Source organism: Erpetoichthys calabaricus, chromosome 15 (genome assembly GCF_900747795.2).
Source record: "Erpetoichthys calabaricus chromosome 15, fErpCal1.3, whole genome shotgun sequence".
Lineage (NCBI taxonomy): Eukaryota > Metazoa > Chordata > Cladistia > Polypteriformes > Polypteridae > Erpetoichthys > Erpetoichthys calabaricus.
Window position 1 is genome coordinate 15,168,067 of NC_041408.2, and position 21,630 is coordinate 15,189,696.

Sequence of the window (21,630 nt, forward strand, 5' to 3'; positions counted from 1 at the left end):
CTCTGATCATTAAGTGTAACAGTAATTTTTTCACATAATTTCCAATAATACAAAAACAGATTTTTCAATCTTGTACAATATAAGAATAAATGATAAGCGGTTTCTTTCTCCCCCACAAAAGGCACATTTGTCGGTCACATCACTTTGAAAAATTTTGAACTGTAAATGAAAAGAAGGAAACAATAAACAAGAATATGAAAGGACTTCAGTTAAAAGACAAAATTGGCATCTGATTAATAAGACTGGCTGGAATAAAAAAAACGCAGTAATGTCGTCTGAAATGCCTGGGCTAAGGGATGAGTTATACGTATATATAAGTCAATAAGAGCTTTTTATGAATAAAGGGAAACAACATCTCCTTGTGGCTGAGAAAACAAAGAACCAGAACAAAATGTGACATACTTTATATGTTGAACTGGAACCCAGGGCCAACATGTTGGTAGTGAAATGTCTCTCCAAAGAGTCTGCATTTAAACTCTTGTCCAACTTTTTTCTCTTGCAGGAAGGCAGCTCTCAGGTGACCCAAGCAGGAAAGAGTGTCACCCTGGCCTCAGGAGACAGCCTTCTTATCCCGGAACACAACAAGTGAGTAAAATATTAAAAAAAAAAAAAAAAAGTCCAGTTGAGAGCATTTCTGTAGAAGGGGCTGGCTGAGATCTCATTTCTCCTTTTCTTTGCCTCGTTTGACTAGTTTCATTTCTCCTTTCATGGCCTGTGTTTTTCACACTCAAGTAATGCTTGGCATGCAAAGTATAAATCTCCCTATTTGCTGGAGATACTATTTACGCAAACCACTTGTGTGTGTTGGTTGCCCTTGTAAGAACACACTAAGAGCCGGAGGTAGAGGCAGACGCGTGGGTGCTTTAATGTCTCTCAGCCAAATTGATCACAGGGACACAGAAGGAGAGCGGCTCCATCTGACACATTTCTAGCAATCATAAGGCCATGTCTGTTTGGTGGCCACGTTTTCTAGAGATAGATAGATAGATAGATAGATAGATAGATAGATAGATAGATAGATAGATAGATAGATAGATAGATAGATACTTTATTAATCCCAATGGGAAATTCACCTTCTCCAGCAGCAGCATACTGATACAATAAGTAATATTAAAGAATGATAATAATGCAGGTGAAAAAACAGACAATAACTTTGTATAATGTTAAATGTTAATGTTTACCCCCCCGGGTGGAATTGAAGAGTCGCATAGTTTGGGGGAGGAACGATCTCAGTCTGTCAGTGGAGCAGGACGGTGACAGCAGTCTGTTGCTGAAGCTGCTTCTCTGTCTGGAGATGATACTATTTAGTGGATGCAGTGGATTCTCCATAATTGATAGGAGCCTGTTGAGTGCCCTTCGCTCTGCCACAGATGTTCTGGCAGAGAATTCTAAGCTCCCCCTTCAGCATTAAAACAAATATCCAACTGGAATGGTGATCAGCAGTGGAGCCTGGAGACTTTTGAGGCAATCATACACCCCAAAACAAAGCTGCACAGCTCGCTCTCTCGATTACTTTTAGCCAATGAATTATTCAACAGAAGTGTGTTCTATCTATCTATCTATCTATCTATTGTGGAAACTGGCTCGGACACAGACAGGCAGACATGCTCATGTCACCCAACACACATTTATTTACAGTATTTACATGGTCCTTATTGTGCTCACAAACCCCAAAGACCCCAAAATCCTGGCCACAACACAATGCCTTCTCTCTCTTCAGACCGCCTCCTTGCCGTCCTCCTGACATCATCTTCCTTTTATACACACCTGGATGTGCTCCAGGTGCTCCCCGGCAATCTTCCACCGGCACTCCCCAGTGTGGCAGAAGTGTCGGCTGTGTACCCGGGCGTGAGCCCCGTTCGGGTGCCACTCAGATAGATAGATAGATAGATAGATAGAGTGGCACCCGAACGGGGCTCACGCCCGGCCGGGACGCCCAGGAGGAGGGCTCATTCCTCCTCCAGAACGTGAGGGGGCGTCCGCCCTGGTTGTATTGGGGACCGCCAGGGGGTGCCCTGATGCCTTGGGGACCCTGGACCCCAGCGCTTCCGCCACACCCGGAAGTGCTGAGGGGAAGAGAAGAAGGGACACCCGGGTACACAGCCGACACTTCTGCCACACTGGGGAGTGCCGGTGGAAGATTGCCGGGGAGCACCTGGAGCACATCCAGGTGTGTATAAAAGGGGCCGCCTCCCTCCAGTCATGGACAAGAGTCAGGATGAAGGAAGATGATGTCAGGAGGACGGCAAGGAGGCGGTCTGAAGAGAGAGAAGGCATTGTGTTGTGGCCAGGATTTTGGGGTCTTTGGGGTTTGTGAGCACAATAAGGACCATGTAAATACTGTAAATAAATGTGTGTTGGGTGACATGAGCATGTCTGCCTGTCTGTGTCCGAGCCAGTTTCCACAATAGATAGATAGATAGATAGATAGAACACACTTCTGTTGAATAATTCATTGGCTAAAAGTAATCGAGAGAGCGAGCTGTGCAGCTTTGTTTTGGGGTGTATGATTGCCTCAAAAGTCTCCAGGCTCCACTGCTGATCACCATTCCAGTTGGATATTTGTTTTAATGCTGAAGGGGGAGCTTAGAATTCTCTGCCAGAACATCTGTGGCAGAGCGAAGGGCACTCAACAGGCTCCTATCAATTATGGAGAATCCACTGCATCCACTAAATAGTATCATCTCCAGACAGAGAAGCAGCTTCAGCAACAGACTGCTGTCACCGTCCTGCTCCACTGACAGACTGAGATCGTTCCTCCCCCAAACTATGCGACTCTTCAATTCCACCCGGGGGGGTAAACATTAACATTTAACATTATACAAAGTTATTGTCTGTTTTTTCACCTGCATTATTATCATTCTTTAATATTACTTATTGTATCAGTATGCTGCTGCTGGAGAAGGTGAATTTCCCATTGGGATTAATAAAGTATCTATCTATCTATCTATCTATCTATCTATCTATCTATCTATCTATCTATCTATCTATCTATCTATCTATCTATCTATCTATCTATCTATCTATCTATCTATCTATCTATCTATCTATCTATCTATCTATCTATCTATCTATCTATCTATCTATCTATCTATCTATCTATCTATCTATCTATCTATCTATCTATCTATCTATCTATCTATCTATGTGTCTTGTCGTACCTTTCCTTTCCTTTCCTTTCCTTGTCTATCTACTACTGATGTGGCATTCCCGGGCAGGGGCACATTTCATCTGTGACTAGCACTTGCAGAAGCGCTGCACTCTGTCTGGCAGGTGTGTCAGGATGTTGATGGACCCTCATGCTCACCTTTTCGTTTACTCTCACTTTTGGTTTCACTTCTTATTGCCATTACTAACTAAACAAGAATGTTTCCCCGCTTTGATTTCCAAGTCCCTCTAAGCCATTTAATTAGAGGAGGGCTTCACAGTGGCAGTTTTTGAGGAGTCGTCTGTTGCCTCTGCCCATGAGCACCATTTCTTCTCTCTTGTCTTTGCAGATACCTCTGGTACAGGAGTGCGGGCAGCATTGCACTCTTTGTGGTTCAGGACCCTGCGAGGAAGAGGCCATGCTGATGAGGAAGCACAGCCGCTGCCTTCTTCTATGCAGCATGTGCCACAGAGCCGGTGCCCAGGCTACCTGAATGGCATTCCATTGCATTGATTTTTAGCAATGCGATTAAGTGACATAAAGGCTTGGGAAACACAGCTTCGCTGTCTTGGCTGTAATGAATCTGGTGGACAACTCCATTTTTATTGTGTCTGTTTTGATACTGATGGTGGGCTTTAGGGTGGTGAAGAGAAGTTCAGCAGCAGACCACAAGAATAAAGATACGAGGGCTGTGGAAGCTGAAATGGGCAGACAAACCGCACTGCCCTTGCTGTCAGATGTCACCCTAAGGGAGTTCGACAAGTCACGGGCAATACAGGGGAACACACTGGTACCCAATATCCCACCATTATAAAATCTTTCAGCTCCTCAGACAGCATTTTTAAACTTCATTTTTGTAAGAATTCATTAACCTTGGATTTGTCTCCTACACAGTCCCAATGAGGTGACACAGTAAAAAAAGAAATATATTGAAGCCAAATGAGAGATGGGAGCCTCTAGGCCAGTCTTTCTCAAATTGTTTTGGGAACAAGGACCACTTTGCTGAAGTCAAAGACGGGGAGGACCGCCTACAGTAACAGATTACCGTAAATTCTGCATAACAATTTGTGACGATGCGGGTTCGTCCCACGCTCCCAACGTCCTTATGGGAACCCTGAACCCGACACCGTTGGTAATGTCACAGAGATGAGCTGACATATGAAGACAATTCTCTAATGAAGCCAGGGGATAGTACAATCAGTGCAAAGGTTCTTTTATTAAAAATCAGCAAACAAATAACAGTTAGTGCAGTGCTCCGCAGTTCCAATAAATAATCCATAAAAACAAGTGCAAGGTAGGGATAAAAACAATAAATAAATCCTTTAAAATCCGAGGTTAAAAATGCAGTCTCACTCTTCATGATCTTGGCACACCTCCGTCTCTCATTCTCCCCGCCTCACCCATAACTCACGTAGCCGGCGGAGACCCAACAGCCTCGAGCTCCTTTCGGCCGACCTCCGTCTTGGCTTCCATACGGATATCACTGCCAGACCATCCGAGGTCGGCTCTCCTCCCTTCATCCTTCGCGCTCACGTAGTCGCTCCTCAGATCCCTCGGGTGGACACCTGCCTTGCTCGCCACACTCCACCTGTATGCCCCTAGAGTGCTAACAACAAACGCTCCTTCCCAGCCTGTTCTGTCTCCTCCTTCTAGATGGCTAGATCCTCCTGCTAAGCCCACTCTTCATTTTCTTCATCTATCCATCCCTCTTTTCTAGTGTCGACCCGTATATATACACATCTCCCTGCGCCTCCATGGAAGCCAATGAAGCAACTGAGAACGAATGCACCCACACGTGCAGGTGCGACTCGCTCCAACTACCTCATTAACTCCCCGCGGTGGTGCAATTGCGACCAAGGAGAACGACACGGCTATACGGATTTAAAACCTGGCCCTTCTTTATTTTTGAAGTCGCGGACCCGTTATACCACACTATTACCACATTAATTTTTCTGCATCTACTCCCATGAAAAATACTGTAATGACCCGAGGTTAGTTGGCACACAGACTCAAATAGGCCTGAGCAGGGCTGTTTACTGGGAAGCACCTCCTTAATTTAAGTGGTCCTACTACTCCTGCTGTTACTCCCCTAGAAAGTGCCGTCCGAGCAGAACTCTGTCAAACTCACACATCTCCTCGGTTTCTTTCTCATACTGCTACTCTGTGAGCTACCATATCGGCTCCTCTTTGTTGGTTTTACCCACAGGTCTCTGCCTCTCATTTGGTGTCTTCCCTCAGGTCTGGGGGCCATACACTGTTGCAGTTTGAATCTCGAATCTCGTGCCTTAGAAAATGAACACATCAGAAGCCGCGTGCATCAGCGTCTACGTAGATTTAAGGGATCGCTTGTTTGTCAGGGAGTCAGCTCTTCAGGTAAGATACTCCTAGCAAGGTTGATTTAGAAAAGAGCCTGTAAAATGAAACGCCTCAACACCGCAAAAAGATCTGGAGCAGCCTCCCTGTACACTTGAAATTCGGCTGAAAAACTGGAAAAGTAGGAATTGAGGTCTTTACAGACAAGAGTCCAAAACAGAACTGACTAACAGGAGGATTATGGCAGGTTTTTAAGATCAGTCAGGAGAAGTGATGTCACCGCGCTGGAACCGGAAGTGACATCATGACCCAAACCTCTCCGGCCCCCTAGCCCAATTAAAAAAACACATCAGCAGGATCCAGGAGTGACATCCTTGGTTCCAGGCAGAATTTCCCATTTTTGGTCTGCAGAGATAAAAAAATGAAAGGATAGAGTATTCTGCCACTCCCTGGCCCGGTGTGGAATTACCTTCTTTTGAGCCCTTCAGCTGCCTCCCATGCACACATGTGTGACAAGCCCCTCATAGTCAAGGCTGGTAAAGAGAGATAGTCTCCAAATCTGAAGAAACTTTGAAAGAGAGGAAGCAAATCACTTCCAGCATACAGGATCAGAGTAGGACAGAATAGTGTAGAAGTAACAAGGTCCTTGGCCTCTGTCTTATAATGTAGCCTTATCAGTATTAACGTTCTTCTAAGAAAGGCAATCATGGACCACACTTGTGAGAACCACTGCTCTAGACCACCACATTGTTTAATAGTTCACATTTTAATCTGAATTCCCTATCACGAAATAATGGTCTGTCCATTTCTCGCACATTCTGGGGCAAAATTACACAGGTCAGGCCACATTCTCACATTGCACACATGGATCCATGGATACAAATATAATTAAGCAGTCAATCAATTTCTGTCAGGGGTTAATGAAAGAACTCAGAGCAAGACAGCACAAGACTTGCTGTATCTAAGCACTCTTAGGCAGCAACGTGGTCAGCCATCATTGGTCAAAATCTAATTCAAGTACCCTGCTCAGAGAAGGCTGGTAATGGCTGGTTCAACAACTTTTTTGAAACAGAGGTTGAGATCTAATTAGATGCTAAGCAGGACGGATGAGAAGCGCTTTGTCGGTTTCTTCTGCTTTTTTGCTCTTCTGATCATTAAGGGTAAAAATAGTTTCTAATGTAATCATGTGCAGTCTGTAGACAGAAATGGGCCCCCTCACTCTGTTATATACATTCATTGAATGAAACATTGACATCAAATCTGAATAGGAGGACATCCCAAAAGTAAGATCTTAAACAAGTTAATTCATCTTTTAGATGTGTGCACAAGGAGAGCTCACTTTACATATGGCTGAGCACGCAACCATCATGCAGCCTCAATGCTGTGGGGACACTTAGAGATTTCAGTCAAGTGGTGCCCTTTGTTTCTTTATGCATGTTGAAATGTGGATAAGATTATTTTTGGATTAAACTAGGGGGCTTTGCCCCATGTTCACTTCGCTCAACCCCGGGGCGTGCTACTGTCCAGCCACATTGCGTCTCTACCGCTGGCATTGTGAAGGGGTGGGGTTGAGGGCTGAACGCACGCTAAGGAGATGCGGTCTGATCAGCTGCTGTCTTTCTGCTGCTGCTGCCTCGCTGCATGTTCTGCTTGTCGATCATTTAAAAGCCTGTACAGCAGCTATCCTTTTGTATCACTGCTTTGTCTCGTGTGACATTAAAGTGTCTCTCACGGGACATCAAATTGTCTTCCAAGAAGATCACGTATCGTCTCCTTCCAAGCCTTCCAAGATTTTTTATATAATAGATATTCCCTGATCAAGTGGTTATCACATTCCCAATGTGCTTCATATTGTCATTCAAAAGTCCATGCAATGGTGTTTAATGGGCTAAACCAAGCTGGACCATTTATATTCATTCACGACAGTCATCTTTACTTTAAAATGAAAGACTCATCATGGAATCTGCCCTGCCCAGCGTATCTCCAAGTTGCCATTGTGCCAACTCTGCTTGAACGTATTTAATTCAAATACTGTGAGGACATCTGAGCTTGCCCCATGTTCATTCACAAGCACGTTTTGCAGAACTGGTTTATTTAACAATATTTTCGTAATAATGCTTGTGATTTGGGACATTGTGAGCATACGACTGGATGACATGACATGTGGATTACGCAACTTGAGTAACGTGAGATTTTTTTTTTGTTGACTTTTTTACTTTCTTGCATACAAAGTACTCATGAAAAATTTTGACCTTTTCAATTTTGATTAATCTTGACGTTTTAGACCTCCCTGACTCCGAAAACACAGTTTTTTACTTTTTTGTATACGAAGTATAGGGAAAGTATAGTAATTGTCCAAAGATTCAATGTTGAGATTTTGACTTTTTAGACCTCCCTGAGTCCAATTTACTTTCTCATAGGGAAAGTATTGTAATTGTCCAAAAATTCGATTTCAAGATTTTGGTGAATCTCGATGTTTTAGACCTCCGAAATACCATTTTTGGAATTATGTCTGTGTGTCTGCCTGTGTGTGTGTTTGTGTGTGAAAACATGGTAACATGAGTATGGTTTCACTTAAGTCAACCAAATTTTACATACAAGTATTAAGTGCAAAACGTTGATTTCTCTCAACTTTTGAGCTATTTACGCGAAGTGGTACTTTACCTTTTATTCATGCAGCTGCAGAGTCCGATTTTTGTGGACTCCACACAACGTGTAGAAACGTGTCAATGATCAATAAAATTGAATGCACCGGGGCCAAATTTCAAGTGTCATAGAGATGGTTCTGAATATTTTTGTTAATGGGGGATTTCAGTTTTTACTTTCTTGTACAGGGAATGTACCTCCAAAAATTCGATATCAAGATTTTCATGAATCTTGACATTTCAGACCACCCTGAGTCCGAAAATACCATTTTTGGAATTATGTCTGTGTGTGTGTATGTAAACACGATAACTTGAGTGCGCTGTCACTTAGGTCAACCAAATTTTGCATACAAGTATTAGGTACAAAATGTAGATTTCTATCAACTTTTCAGCTATTTCCGCTAACCAGAAGTGGTACTTTACCTGTTATTCATGCAGCTGCAGAGTCCGATTTATTCAAATTTACCTTTATAATAATTGTTCAATATGTTATTAATTTGATTTGATTCATTGATGGTTCTTTAATGTACATAACATACAAATATAATTATTGTCTTGCGGTTTACTTCTCAAATATCCATCTGAGTATACGAGAAAGTGTAGGGGAGACCACTCCCGATTTTTGACAGTGTTTGCTGCTCTCTAGCAGTGCTCACCATAAAACGCCTATTTATAAGAAATTTTGCTATCTGTGTTCTGTATGAAAACATAAGATTAAGATTTATTTGCCTATTGCTACAAAATACTTACGGTAAGGAACATTAGATTAGATTAGATAAACTATTAATCTTATGGGAAAATTCAGATGCAACAGAAATAAAAAAAACAAGAATACAGACTGACAGGACAGATAATATAGTCAATGTGTCACTAGATAAATAAAAATAAACTTAATGAGTACATCTGGTGGAAGCATTGAATTATCTGAAAGCAGTTGTCAGAAAAGACCCCCAGAGATGCTTCTTGGCACACCATGGTGGTAGTGAGCCAGTGGCTAAAAAGTGCTCCATGAGAGCGCCTCCTGTAGGGGATGGAAGGGATTTTTCTTGATGGCAGCCAATTCTGTCTTTTCTACAGTAGCTTCCCGTGTGTCCAGTTTTCGCTCTGTGACAGAGCAGGATCTCCTGATAAGTTTGTTCAGGCACTATGCTTCTTTTGAGCTTAAGTTGCTTCCCCAGGAGACTACAGCGTAGAATGCCACACTGGCTACTATGGACTAATAGAACGCACACATCAAAAGTCCTCAGTCTCCTTATCAAGTCCAGTCTTCTCTTGTGCCGCGCCACTGTGTTGTCAGACCAGTCCAATTTGTTGTTTCTGTGGACCCCCACTTCCACATCCTCCCCCTAACTGGTGACCAGTCTCAAAGGCTTCTTGGCACATTGGATGTCCACCACCAGCTCATTTGTCTTGCTGATGCTGAGTTGCAGGTTGTTACCCCTGCACCACAACACGAAGACCTTCAAAACCTTCCAATACTTTGACTCATCTCCATTGTTAATGTAGCCTATGATGGACGAGTCATCTGAAAATTTCTGTAGCTGAAAAAATATCATTTTTGGGTGGAGTATTCCTGTAAGTGCCCGTTCAGATTGCTGACTGTTTGGTGTTTCACAGTCACATGATGTCTGCCAGGATGGTCTTCAGGTGTCCTGTTTAAGTATGACTAGATAGATAGATAGATAGATAGATAGATAGATAGATAGATAGATAGATAGATAGATAGATAGATAGATAGATAGATAGATAGATAGATAGATACTTAATTAATCCCAATGGGAAATTCACAATAGGTATGAGTGTGTGAGCCTGGTGAAGACGACCATTCACTGCTACAATCAAACATTCACCTGAGAGAAATATTTCATATATTCTTTTATTTGTTACAGCTAGATCATGACAAAATGCGCTTGGAGGATTTTTCAGGTAGATAAACACAAAGGTTTTCGAGGTAAAGTAGTTCTATTGACTCATCATGTTGCCGAAGAGTGGCAATGGGTTCAATATTGATTAGCACATGCAATTAAAAATGTCACTGTAATTCGTAGATATGACAATAAGGTCCTAGCAAATCAGTGCAACCTTATGTATTTCTTAACATAGGAATATAAAGAACAAGCTGGTTAAGTTTGCAGATGATACCAAGATAGGTGGATTAGCAGATAATTTGGAATCCGTTAAATAATTGCAGAAGGACTTATATAGCATACAGGCTTGGGCAGATTTGTGGCAGATGAAATTTAATGTCAGTAAATGTAAAGTATTACACATAGGAAGTAAAAATGTGAGATTTGAATACACAATGGGCAGTCGGAAAATCAAGAGTATACCTTATGAGAAGGATTTAGGAGTCATAGTGGACTCTAAGCTATCGACTTCCCGACAGTGTTCAGAAGCCATTAAGAAGGCTAACAGAATGTCAGGTTATATAGCGCCTTGATGTGTGGAGTACAAATCCAAAGAGGTTCTGCTCAACCTTTATAACACACTGGTGAGGCCTTATCTGGGTGTACTGGGTGCAGTTTTGGTCTCCAGGCTACAAAAAGGACATAGCAGCACTAGAGAAGGTCTAGAGAAGAGCGACTAGGCTTATTCCAGGGCTACAGGGGTTGAATTATGAGGAAAGATTAAAAGAGCTGAGCCTTTACAGTTTAAGCAAAAGAAGATTAAGAGGTGACATGATTGAAGTGTTTAAATTATGAAGGGAATTAGTGCAGTGGATCGAGACTGTTATTTTAAAATGAGTTCATCAAGAACACGGGGACACAGTTGGAAACTTGTTAAGGGTAAATTTCCCACAAACATTAGGGAGTTTTTCTTTACCCAAAGAACGATAGACAATTGGAATAAGCTACCAAGTAGAGTGGTAGACAGTAAGACGTTAGGGACTTTCAAAACTCAACTTGATGTTTTCTTGGAAGAAATAAGTGGAGAGGACTGGCGAGCTTTGTTGGGCTGAATGGCCTGTTCTCGTCTTGAGTGTTCTAATGTTCTTAACTGTTTTATGCAAAATATCTTGGCTTTATAAGGTAAAATGTCTCCCATATTAACTTAGTCTGGCATAGAGAACTGAGCTGTACATATGCTAGGCTCCCACAGGCTTGCTGTAGTAGATGACATCCATCTTGGAAACATCAGAATAATTATTTAAAAGAAACTGTCTGCAACAAATATACAAAAGTGGTGTATGCTTCTGATAAACCCTTAAGAAGCAATGTTCCAGCCCTGATGAAATCTTCTAAAACTCTTTCTCTTACTACGACCCATTATTTTGCAATGTTAAGTTTAACCAACAGAGCAAGATTCAGGTTGCTGGGCAAGGACAATGGTGGCCTGCTCTGTGGTGGTCAAACATGCAGATATGAATTTCATCGCATTGTGTATCCATGACAAAAACAAGCAAAACTTTACATTACCTTAGCGTGGTACAAATAAGCCATGATAAAATGCATGCTGAGTCGTTGTTCACAATATGGTAGAAAGAGAAGAGCTAAGGACGACGTGACTGTTTCTTGATGGCAGACATTTATTCAAGATCATTTTATAATGAGGCACTTGTAATTTTAAGGTTTGATACCAATAGAGCATAGAGATATTGTATGTAGCAATTACAAATCAACTTTAAATCTTCTTCATAACCTCATCAGATATAACACAGAGACCTCCAGTGATGTCTGTGGACCCCATTACCCCCGGCATCCGCTACTATACAGTGCATCCAGAAAGTATTCACAGCGCATCACTTTTTCCACCTTTTGTTATGTTACAGCCTTATTCCAAAATGGATTAAATTAATTTTTTTCCTCAGAATTCTGAACACAACACCCCATAATGACAACGTGAAAAAAGTTTACTTGAGGTTTTTGCAAATTTATTAAAAATATAAAAACTGAGAAATCCCATGTCCATAAGTATTCACAGCCTTTGCTCAATACTTTGTCGATGCACCTTTGGCAGCAATTATAGCCTCAAGTCTTGTTGAATATGATGCCACAAGCTTGGCACACCTATCCTTGGCCAGTTTCGCCCATTCCTCTTTGCAGCACCTCTCAAGCTCCATCAGGTTGGATGGGAAGCGTCAGTGCACAGCCATTTTAAGATCTCTCCAGAGATGTTCAATCGGATTCAAGTCTGGGCTCTGGCTGGGCCACTCAAGGACATTCACAGAGTTGTCCTGAAGCCACTCCTTTGATATCTTGGCTGTGTGCTTAGGGTCGTTGTCCTGCTGAAAGATGAACCGTCGCCCCAGTCTGAGGTCAAGAGCGCTCTGGAGCAGGTTTTCATCCAGGAAGTCTCTGTACATTGCTGCAGTCATCTTTCCCTTTATCCTGACTAGTCTCCCAGTTCCTGCCACTGAAAAACATCCCCACAGCATGATACTGCCACCACCATGCTTCACTGTAGGGATGGTGCCAGGTTTCCTCCAAACGTGACGCCTGGCATTCACACCAAAGAGTTCAATCTTTGTCTCATCAGACCAAAGAATTTTCTTTCTCATGGTCTGAGAGTCCTTCAGGTGCCTTTTGGCAAACTCCAGGCGGGCTGCCATGTGCCTTTTACTAAGGAGTGGCTTCCGTCTGGCCACTCTACCATACAGGCCTGATTGGTGGATTGCTGCAGAGATGGTTGTCCTTCTGGAAGGTTCTCCACTCTCCACAAAGGACCTCTGGAGCTCTGACACAGTGACCATCGGGTTCTTGGTCACCTCCCTGACTAAGGCCCTTCTCCCCTGATCGCTCAGTTTAGATGGCCGGCCAGCTCCAGGAAGAGTCCTGGTGGTTTCGAACTTCTTCCACTTACGGATGATGGAGGCCACTGTGCTCATTGGGACCTTCAAAGCAGCAGAAATTTTTCTGTAACCTTCCCCAGATATGTGCCTCGAGACAATTCCTTTGACTTCATGCTTGGTTTGTGCTCTGACATGAACTGTCAACTATGGGACCTTATATAGACAGGTGTGTGCCTTTCCAAATCATGTCCAATCAACTGAATTTACCACAGGTGGACTCCAATTAAGCTGCAGAAACATCTCCAGGATGATCAGGGGAAACAGGATGCACCTGAGCTCAATTTCGAGCTTCATGGCAAAGGCTGTGAATACTTATGTACATGTGCTTTCTCAATTGTTTTTATTTTTAATAAATTTGCAAAAACCTCAAGTAAACTTTTTTCACGCTGTCATTATGGGGTGTTGTGTGTAGAATTCTGAGGAAAAAATGAATTGAATCCATTTTGGAATAAGGCTGTAACATAACAAAATGTGGAAAAAGTGATGCGCTGTGAATACTTTCCAGATGCACTGTAGATGGCATGCATGGTCCATTAGTCCAGTTTGTTAATGTGGGATTAAACATCTATTCATGAAGCCATACTAAACCAGGGAATACAAAGAAGTTGTGTTAACGCAGCAAGGAGCTACAGCAATTGTGAAATCCACTGAAACATGAAAAGAACAAATTCAGAGAACAGACAAATTAACAGAGAGTTCATACAGATGACGGGTGTGACACTGCCATTTCAGCCAGCAATGACAAAAAAGTCAATATTTGCAAATTTATATGTTATATTATATTTATATTATATATATTGTATAAGTATTTGCTTTGTGACTTTTTTCAAATACAGTATACTTGGGCAATGGTGGATACTTTGGATAGTAAACCTAAAAGCCTAATTACAGTGTTGTCCTAAGTAAAGTGAAGGCATTTTCAGTGTGACCCTAACTACAATGTGTCACCATAATTAATAAGCAGATAGGAGTCTAATCAATTAATTTGTAACTGATTATACTATAGCCTTAATCAGTTCATGGGTTCGCATCCCGGGTCCTCACTGTGTGGTAGTGCTTTGAGTAGTAAGAAATATAAATTAAGTGAATTATTTATTATTATTAATATGCAGTTAAATACAGAGTAACCCTAATTAATATGCAGAACTGTGTCTAATAAAAATGTAGATAATTTCAATATAACAATAACTAATATGCAAGTTTGAGTCTAATTCATATGCAAATGATTTCAACTAATATGCAGATGTGACTCTAATCAATATGCAGATGATTTCATTTGAACAATAAGTGATATGCAGATGCGAGTCTAATCGATATGCAGATGAAGGTGGCAGGTCCCTAATTCATATACTGGGGGATGCTGCCAGGCCACATTACCCACTTCATGTTTGTTGTGTAGTCGCTGTTTCTGAAACAACAGGCACATCAGCATCAGTGCCAACTGTCTATAAGCTTACTGTGAGGTGGCAATGTGATCTTTGTCCATTTGTTTAAGTAAATTCACATTTTCACTGTGGCCCTATTCAAAACCTTCAGCCTTACTTGTTTCAACCTTAGCACTGGCTCTTCTGTAAAACAGAAATAGAAGAGGTCCTTGACTGTCACATCTTTCAAAAATAAACAACTCCCTGTTGTTGGCATCATTAGCACACTGTCAGTATCACGTCAGTTGATCGACAAACATCACTTTTGCCCCAAGCCAATCTTTTAAACACCAATCTAGAAAGAGTGGTCACACAGAAAAAGCAGTTGGACGCTGATGACTATGAGGAGAGCCGTGACCTGAGCCTGATCAACTGTACAAGCAAAGGGTCACAGGGTGTATGCAGTAAACTTGAGGAACAGAGTGCCACAAACACATTCTGTAGATTTTTATTAAGCTCCCTTTATTGTGTGTTGGTTCTGAAAGCTGCACAGTTTGAACAGGCGACATGGAAACACAAACCTGATCTATCACAATTCATGTCTTTATAGACAGAGGAGACAACAACAAAACAAAGGAACAAAAATTTAGGAGTCCGTGTCTTTGCAGAAAGTTCAATCCCAGGGACCAGAGGACTCAGGCCAGGTGATCACACTGCCCCTCTGCAGTTTGTTTGCTGTGCCCACTTAGACGCTGTATCATATCATGGAGGATTGTGCAGGATGTTTCACTTAGCAATGTTTATTTTACATGACATTTATCATTGGGTTCAAATCTTGTGGCTGAATTTTGTGCACTCTGATGCTACACCAAGGGATAAGACCTTCTTGGTTATTATCAGGATGGAATAGCATCACAGTAGTTACTATAGCAACAGGTGACAATACTCAAGGACAGATAAAGGAGCTGGACTCTCCTAGCTGCTGGGTCAAGACTGTAAAGCAAATATCAGCAAAAGCAGGAGGTGATGCAAGTGCCAGGAGACCCCCATCATGGTCATTGTGGCACTGTTCTCTTGATACCAGTCATTATGATGCAGCCTAGCATTGCAGTCAGCAGTTTCTGACACAAGGAAAGGAACTCACGATGTATTCCTGTCACTGTCAGTGCCATAAATAGGTTTTCTTTCTACATCGAGTTGACAGAGTCCCATTGAATTGATTGACTTCTTCAACGCATTTAAGAACAAAGAGCTAGAGAAGCAGTAGATCATTGGATCCAGGACGCTGTTCAGGTACGTAAAAGCGATGGAGACACTGAAAAGCATGGCAGAGGTGTTATAGGCCTTGCAGGCACTTGGGAAGAACTTTATGATCAGAAGGGTAATCAGTCCTGACAGAATGCCTGGCAGGAAGCAGATGGTGAAGAACAGTAAAATGAGCACAAGTACCTTAATAGCCTTCTGGACCTTGTTTGACTTGTCTAACTGGCGAAACTTCAGTATCCATATGATCCTAAAGGTGCAGAAAATCAGGATGCCAAATGGTATGAAGAATTCAAAAAAGTAGACCCCATAGTGCAGCTTCTGTTCAAAAGTCAAGTCAATTGTGTGCCTAAAACTCCGGCATAGAGTTATATTGCCGCTCACATAAAGATGATTGTTGCACAATAATGGACACCTCAAGGCCAAGACCAGTGCCCACATAATAAACGAAATGCCAACAGAATACTTGATGGACAGGCGATTGAGCCGGTGGTGTGGTAAGACAATCTTGAAGTAGCGATCGACTGCCACTAGAGTCATGAATCCAATGCTGGCGGAGCGGTTCACAGCCAGCATGAAGAGATTAATCCGACAAAAAATGTCTTCAAAGACCCAATGCTCTTTCCTCATGGAGCTGTCAATCCTGAAGGGCAGGGAGATAATAAGCAGGAAGTCAGCCAGCACTAGGTTCAGCAGATAGACGGTGAGGGGCTTTCGTTTTTTCAAGGAGGAGCCAAAGACCCAGAGAGCCATTGCATTCCCAGGCATCCCGAATATGAACTCTATGATGAATACAGGGGTCAAGATACTGGCTGCTTCGGTTTGTTGGATCACGCAGTGAGTTGTGTTACTCTGGACGGACATGGCTAAACGCAAAAACAGACGTGTCTTCAGAATATTAGAGGTGCCCTCAGATTGCTCCTTGGCTTGTCTGCAGGTCTGAAATTAAGGAGAGACAGGAATTAGAAGGATAATAGGTTGACAGGTCAGGGGCTCTACCGGGAAGGCAGAAGGTAATTGGAAAGGTCAGTGAGAGACGTCTAGGAGATTGAACCAAACTAACGAAAGGAGAAATTCTATGGCAACTAGAGGGCAGAATGCTCTGTATGTGTGCCGGACATCCTAGAAGGGAGTAGGGAGGGGTAGCAGTACAGAGAAGAGAAAGCAGCAAGTGGACAGAAATGTGACGTGCTCACTAAGCACACTCGAGGGCAGGTGTTCCTGCACATGTTAGGGACATCTAACCTTCTCCTTAGAGACTGAGTGAGACCTAGAAGGGGTACAATAAGGCTGGCCGACCTCTAGGCAATCAGGACCATTTCGTCTTTCAAATCAAAGGGATAATGAGCTACACAATTTTACGACAGCGAGTGGTGGAAATTCTTTTAAGCTTAAATGAAAGGCGTAGCCAAGAAAAGATGAGTTTCAAACAACCAAAAGGGTATTTTAAACTACTAATTCGGAAGCAAGCAAAAAGGTTAAAACCAAAGCCTCAAACTGAAAAGAAATTCATTCAAAAGCTGGCTCTCTCTTGAACAGCCTTTCTTGAATTTATTGAAAAGTAAATGCTGATGCTCCCAGATCACGTGGTGTGCTCTTTTAAAAGATGACAGCCAAGAAAACTTGACCATACCTGAGATCACATGGTGGTCATCATTTTGGTCTATCTGTCTGTCTGGAGCAACTCAATAAAATTTAGTACAATTATTCTTCAAGGAAATTTGTTAAAAAAAAACATTCAAATATCTTAATATATAATACGCTTCCGTGGCTGTCCGTTTGTCTGTCCAGGATTTTAAATCATCTGTAGTTTGCAAACTGTTTTACCTATTGACCTGAAATTTGGTACACATATACTACATGACGTCTACTGTCCACTTTCGGGGTGATGATTGATCGCCAAGGTTATTCCTCTTTTTATTTTTATTTTATTTTATTGTAGAATCAACTCTCAGCAGCGGTCAGCAGGAACATTGGTGCTGTTCTCATTCCCTATCACCTTCGCCGTTACTTCCCCTACCTCTTCATATCTGAAATCATTCTTGAGGCAGATTGAAGACTTAAGTGCCAGCTTAAGTGAAAAATTAAGGAAAACTTGTTAAATAATTGTAACACAAACACTGACTTAATCAGTTTTAACACGAAGAGAAGCCGACGAAAGAAGAGAAGAAGCGGGCCGCTAGGGTGGAGAAAAGAAGAACCGCTCAGGAAACAGCAAGAGCATCAACCTCTGAGCAAACGAATGATAAACATACAGAGAGAGAGTCTGAAAACTAGGAATGCTCAAGTCAAGTGTAACGTGCAGTGTGTCGTTACTGGTATTAAATTCTAGCCGTGTAAGCCTGGGCTCCTAGAAACGGTGGATTCTGGCACTTCAATCAAGCAATCAATCAATCGCATCGGTTGTGCATTAGCGACTACATGAGTTTCTCTTTCTTCGGCGGTTTCGTTTTACCAATGTGCTCATCTCTGTTGTCTATCAGCGGTTAAACAAATTTCTCTCTCCTCAGAGGTTTTGTTTTGCCAATGTGCTCGCCTCACTTGTGTATTAGCAGCTAAACAAGTTTCTCTTTTCTTGGCGGTTTTTAACTTTGGCAAAAGAGTCGCTTTCTTTGAGTGTCATGCAATACCCTCGCACTTCCGGGCCGGACAGATAGACACACTCACTTCCACACGTAGACATTTATATAGAAGATAGTGTTCTGTATACATTTTTGACATATGAAAAACTGTAATTTAAAATGCATTAACGATTTTTTCTAAATTGTCTATCGTAAAACAGTTACTGATTCATTTAATGTTTTTCATTTACCTTGCTAAAAATTATTTAAGTTTATTTCAACTTGTATATTTTGTCGATTTTCCACAGCTGATATTCACTTCTTAAGGTAAATTGGATTCCTGGTAAAATTTATTGGAACAGTGGCAGTGCGTAATTCTTTGCATTTATATAGCACTTTTCTCACTACTCAAAGCGCTCAGCAATTGCAGGTTAAGGGCCTTGCTAAAGGGCCCAACAGAGCAGAGTCCCTATTGGCATTTACAGGATTCGAACCGGCAACCTTCCGATTGCCAGTGCAGATCCCTAACCTCAGAGCCACCACTCCGCCTATAAAGGTGGGTGTTCTGCTAGTTTAAAAAGGTTGACGCACAAAACGTCAAGATGAAGGAAAGAACAAAGTCCAAATGGGCCAAGGTCATTTTCAGTCCAGACAAAATCTTTTTGGATCAGACCTAATGAAATGTCCGACCAATGTCAATTACTTACTCCTAGCTTGCACTGCTCTTTGACAAGTTTCACATTTGCTTTTCTTGTTGCTTTTAATACCTTTCTCAGTCTGCATTTATGTTCTTGATTAGATTTTTTCCTTGTACAGTAATTATGTCATTCATTGACATTTCTATACCATCCAGGTACTCACAAGTTGTTTCATAATACACTCCAGGAGCTCAAACAATGTAAAAAGGCATTGATTATTGCCATGATTATTTATTTTAAAAAGTTGTCTTGTGCCACAGACCACTCATCACAGTACAGTATGTACAAACTGCCTGCTCAGTTTTAACAGGATTTTTCTCCTTTTTGGTCATGTTTTCAGTTGCCATTAAAATGTCATATTCTTGTATGCCATGTTTTTGTCAGTGTTTCTCCGTTTTCTGTGTATTCCTTGTTTAAAATATCGATACATTAGTTGCCTGAGGTATTTAGCTCAGAATAAGCTGTCTAAACATTGCACTTTGTTATTTTTAACTTCATCTCCAGCTTTCTTAATGGAAGTCTGCTTAGGGTATGTCCACTGGGACTACCTCAGCTTCAGTCTGACATTTTGTTTGTCCTACTTTAGCAGGGGATTTTAATTTATTTCAGTGAAATGTACCACTCCACCATCTCCAGACTTACAAGTCCTCCCACTGGGAGGGACTGAAAAGGCAATTTAATGGGGTCACTTTGATGGTGTTCACTGTCGTAATGGTTTAGCCATTTGTCAGATGGGGGCATTTTTTGTACACTGGGTGGTTTCTTTTTTTTCTTAAGCGATGAAACATGTAAATATTATATTTAAAAGACAGAAGATGAAGGGCCATCTTAACAGCATTATAGTTCACTGGGGCCCCTACCTACACAACCACTCAGCAACTCACAACATACATAGTTTAGCAAAGGGCCCCCGGGCAACTGCCCAGCATGCCCATGCGTTAAGATGGCCCTGCTGGCGATAGGCACCCATTGTTGGGACTGGTGTGATAAGTTTAAAGGTAAATTTCCTGAATAATCCTGTTATTGATTATTGTAATGGGTGTCTATAGGACATAGATAATTACTGTCTTGCAAAAGAGTCACCGCTTTGAAGTTTGAACTGCTTAAACATACAAACAATACAGAATTGTGATAACAGAGCTGCTCCTTCCTAGGAAAATGTTTGTATTTACCTGACTTAGAAATTAACATGTCCCGGGAAATTGATTTCTAATCAGCATATATATACTCATTGATAGTTGGCAACAATCCTTTTTGTTAACCTGTGTTACATTATTTGTTAAGCCCAGGAAATTTGGTTATGTGACATTGTTTAGTCCGTCGTCATGTTGATCTAGGCAGGAGATGGCAGCGTGTTTTTCAGAGGGGACAGCCCACTAAAAACGCTGTCAAGAAAGACCACTCGCACAAAGCATAGGGGCTCGCTGGCAGATAAGGGTATTTGGCTGGTACGGCGTGAGGCACAAGGAAAGCAACGCTTACCTCCAGGAAGGAAAAGACAGTTTCACAAGGAGACAGCGGTCGTGGGTCCAGCGAGAGGGGGAAATTGCATTGAAAGACCAAGTGAAACTGGCGGACGAGAAGCAAAGTGTCCCTAAGTCAACACAGGGAGCCCAGGTTGGACAAAAAGAATGACAAAGAGGTATTGACAGGGATTCAACTTCTGTTGGGAAACGAGTGTCCGGTGAACAGACTGCATCTGTGGACAGTTAGACAATTAATTGTCGGGGTATCACAGTACGCAAACTGGACTCTGCACCACTAAAGGTTATATCCTCCAGTTCATGTTTTAGAGTGTGGACTGTGTGCTTTCTTAATTAAAAAGAGGTTTTCGTCCCTGGTATTGTTAGATTTTTATATTCGTTTATCTTTTTAATGTACTTTATATTGTCTTGTTGTTATGGGGTGCAAAATCTGTTTGTTCTGTATTTTCATTTTATTTTGCTCAAGACAACAGATGAACTATTTTCAGGACAAATCAAACGTGCCTAGGGCTATTGATTAGTTTATAACCTGGGCATCTGGGACAACAAGTAGCTAAATTATTTTACAGCCTGGGAAAGGAAGACATGCCGATACCACAGGCAACATCAAAAAAGTTTTATTGTTTGGGAGAACGGACAGTGAATTCATTCATCAAATTGACAGCCAGCCAATCTGAATATCTAACAATCACATCTTGCAAAACCCACCAGTAGAATTTAATAATAAATATGCCTTGTCTGAAGAGCGACATAGGAGGGAGGAAGAAGAAGGGACGAGAACAAAGCGATGTCAAAAGAAAGCACCGGCAACATGGGGCCATTTCCATCTGATTGTCAGAAAAGCATCTCATGAACAACAAGTGCAAGATTATAAGCCACCTGTGACATTCATCCTTATCATCTTTACTTTTCCGTAAGCTTTTTCTAAAGACTATATATATCCAGACTTTACTATCAGTCCTATTTTCTATTATTCTTTATTCTACTGGTATTATTATTCACGTAATAAATATCATGCTGCTTTTAACTTTCTATATTTTGTCTTAATGTCTAGAGTGATTGAAGTAACAAGGTAGATTTCTGTGAGCACCTGGTGTAGCCGGAGATTTGCCATTACCTCTGTGCTGAGAAGTTTATTAAGGCTGAGGGTGAGAGCTCCACCCAATAGTAGGGAACAGTATGTAAAGTAAGGCATTCTTGGCTGATAAATGGCCTACAGTCAAGGATGCTGAGCCTTTGTATGTTTAGATGTATTCTTGGAGACCAAAATTAATATTTAGGTCTGAGATATCTTTAAAACATTGTATGTTGTTTGTACCGATAATAAGTAAGTCTCTTGAAGTGCTGAGAGAGCAACGGGCTATG

At 41.7% G+C, this 21,630-nt stretch overlaps 4 protein-coding genes across 5 annotated transcripts in view; 2 read left to right on the forward strand and 2 right to left on the reverse strand.

Annotated features, from left to right (window-relative positions):
* The window catches only part of haao (3-hydroxyanthranilate 3,4-dioxygenase), a 28,684-nt gene extending 24,979 nt beyond the window's left edge, over positions 1-3,705 (forward strand). Inside the window, exons 9-10 of the mRNA XM_028820518.2 lie at positions 503-585; positions 3,498-3,705. Of these exons, the coding sequence (XP_028676351.2) occupies positions 503-585; positions 3,498-3,573 (159 nt within the window). The 3' untranslated portion in view covers positions 3,574-3,705. The remainder of the gene's footprint in view (positions 1-502; positions 586-3,497) is intronic.
* The window catches only part of nphp1 (nephronophthisis 1), a 440,043-nt gene that overhangs the window by 110,408 nt on the left and 308,005 nt on the right, over positions 1-21,630 (forward strand). The gene's annotated exons all lie outside the window — the stretch shown is intronic.
* Positions 14,765-21,630, reverse strand: part of LOC114666055 (hydroxycarboxylic acid receptor 2-like) — a 62,907-nt gene continuing 56,041 nt past the window's right edge. Inside the window, exon 3 of one of the 2 annotated variants that reach the window (XR_007933589.1) lies at positions 14,765-14,840. The gene's annotated coding sequence lies outside the window, so the exon portion shown is untranslated. Of the gene's footprint in view, positions 14,841-14,995; positions 15,142-21,630 lie in introns of those variants that run through there. The other variant, XR_007933590.1, reaches the window with a different exon arrangement.
* Positions 15,166-16,466, reverse strand: LOC114665891 (hydroxycarboxylic acid receptor 2-like). The gene has a single exon (XM_028820547.2). It carries the CDS (start codon positions 16,384-16,386, stop codon positions 15,400-15,402), a length of 987 nt encoding a protein of 328 aa, XP_028676380.1. The 5' UTR covers positions 16,387-16,466; the 3' UTR covers positions 15,166-15,399.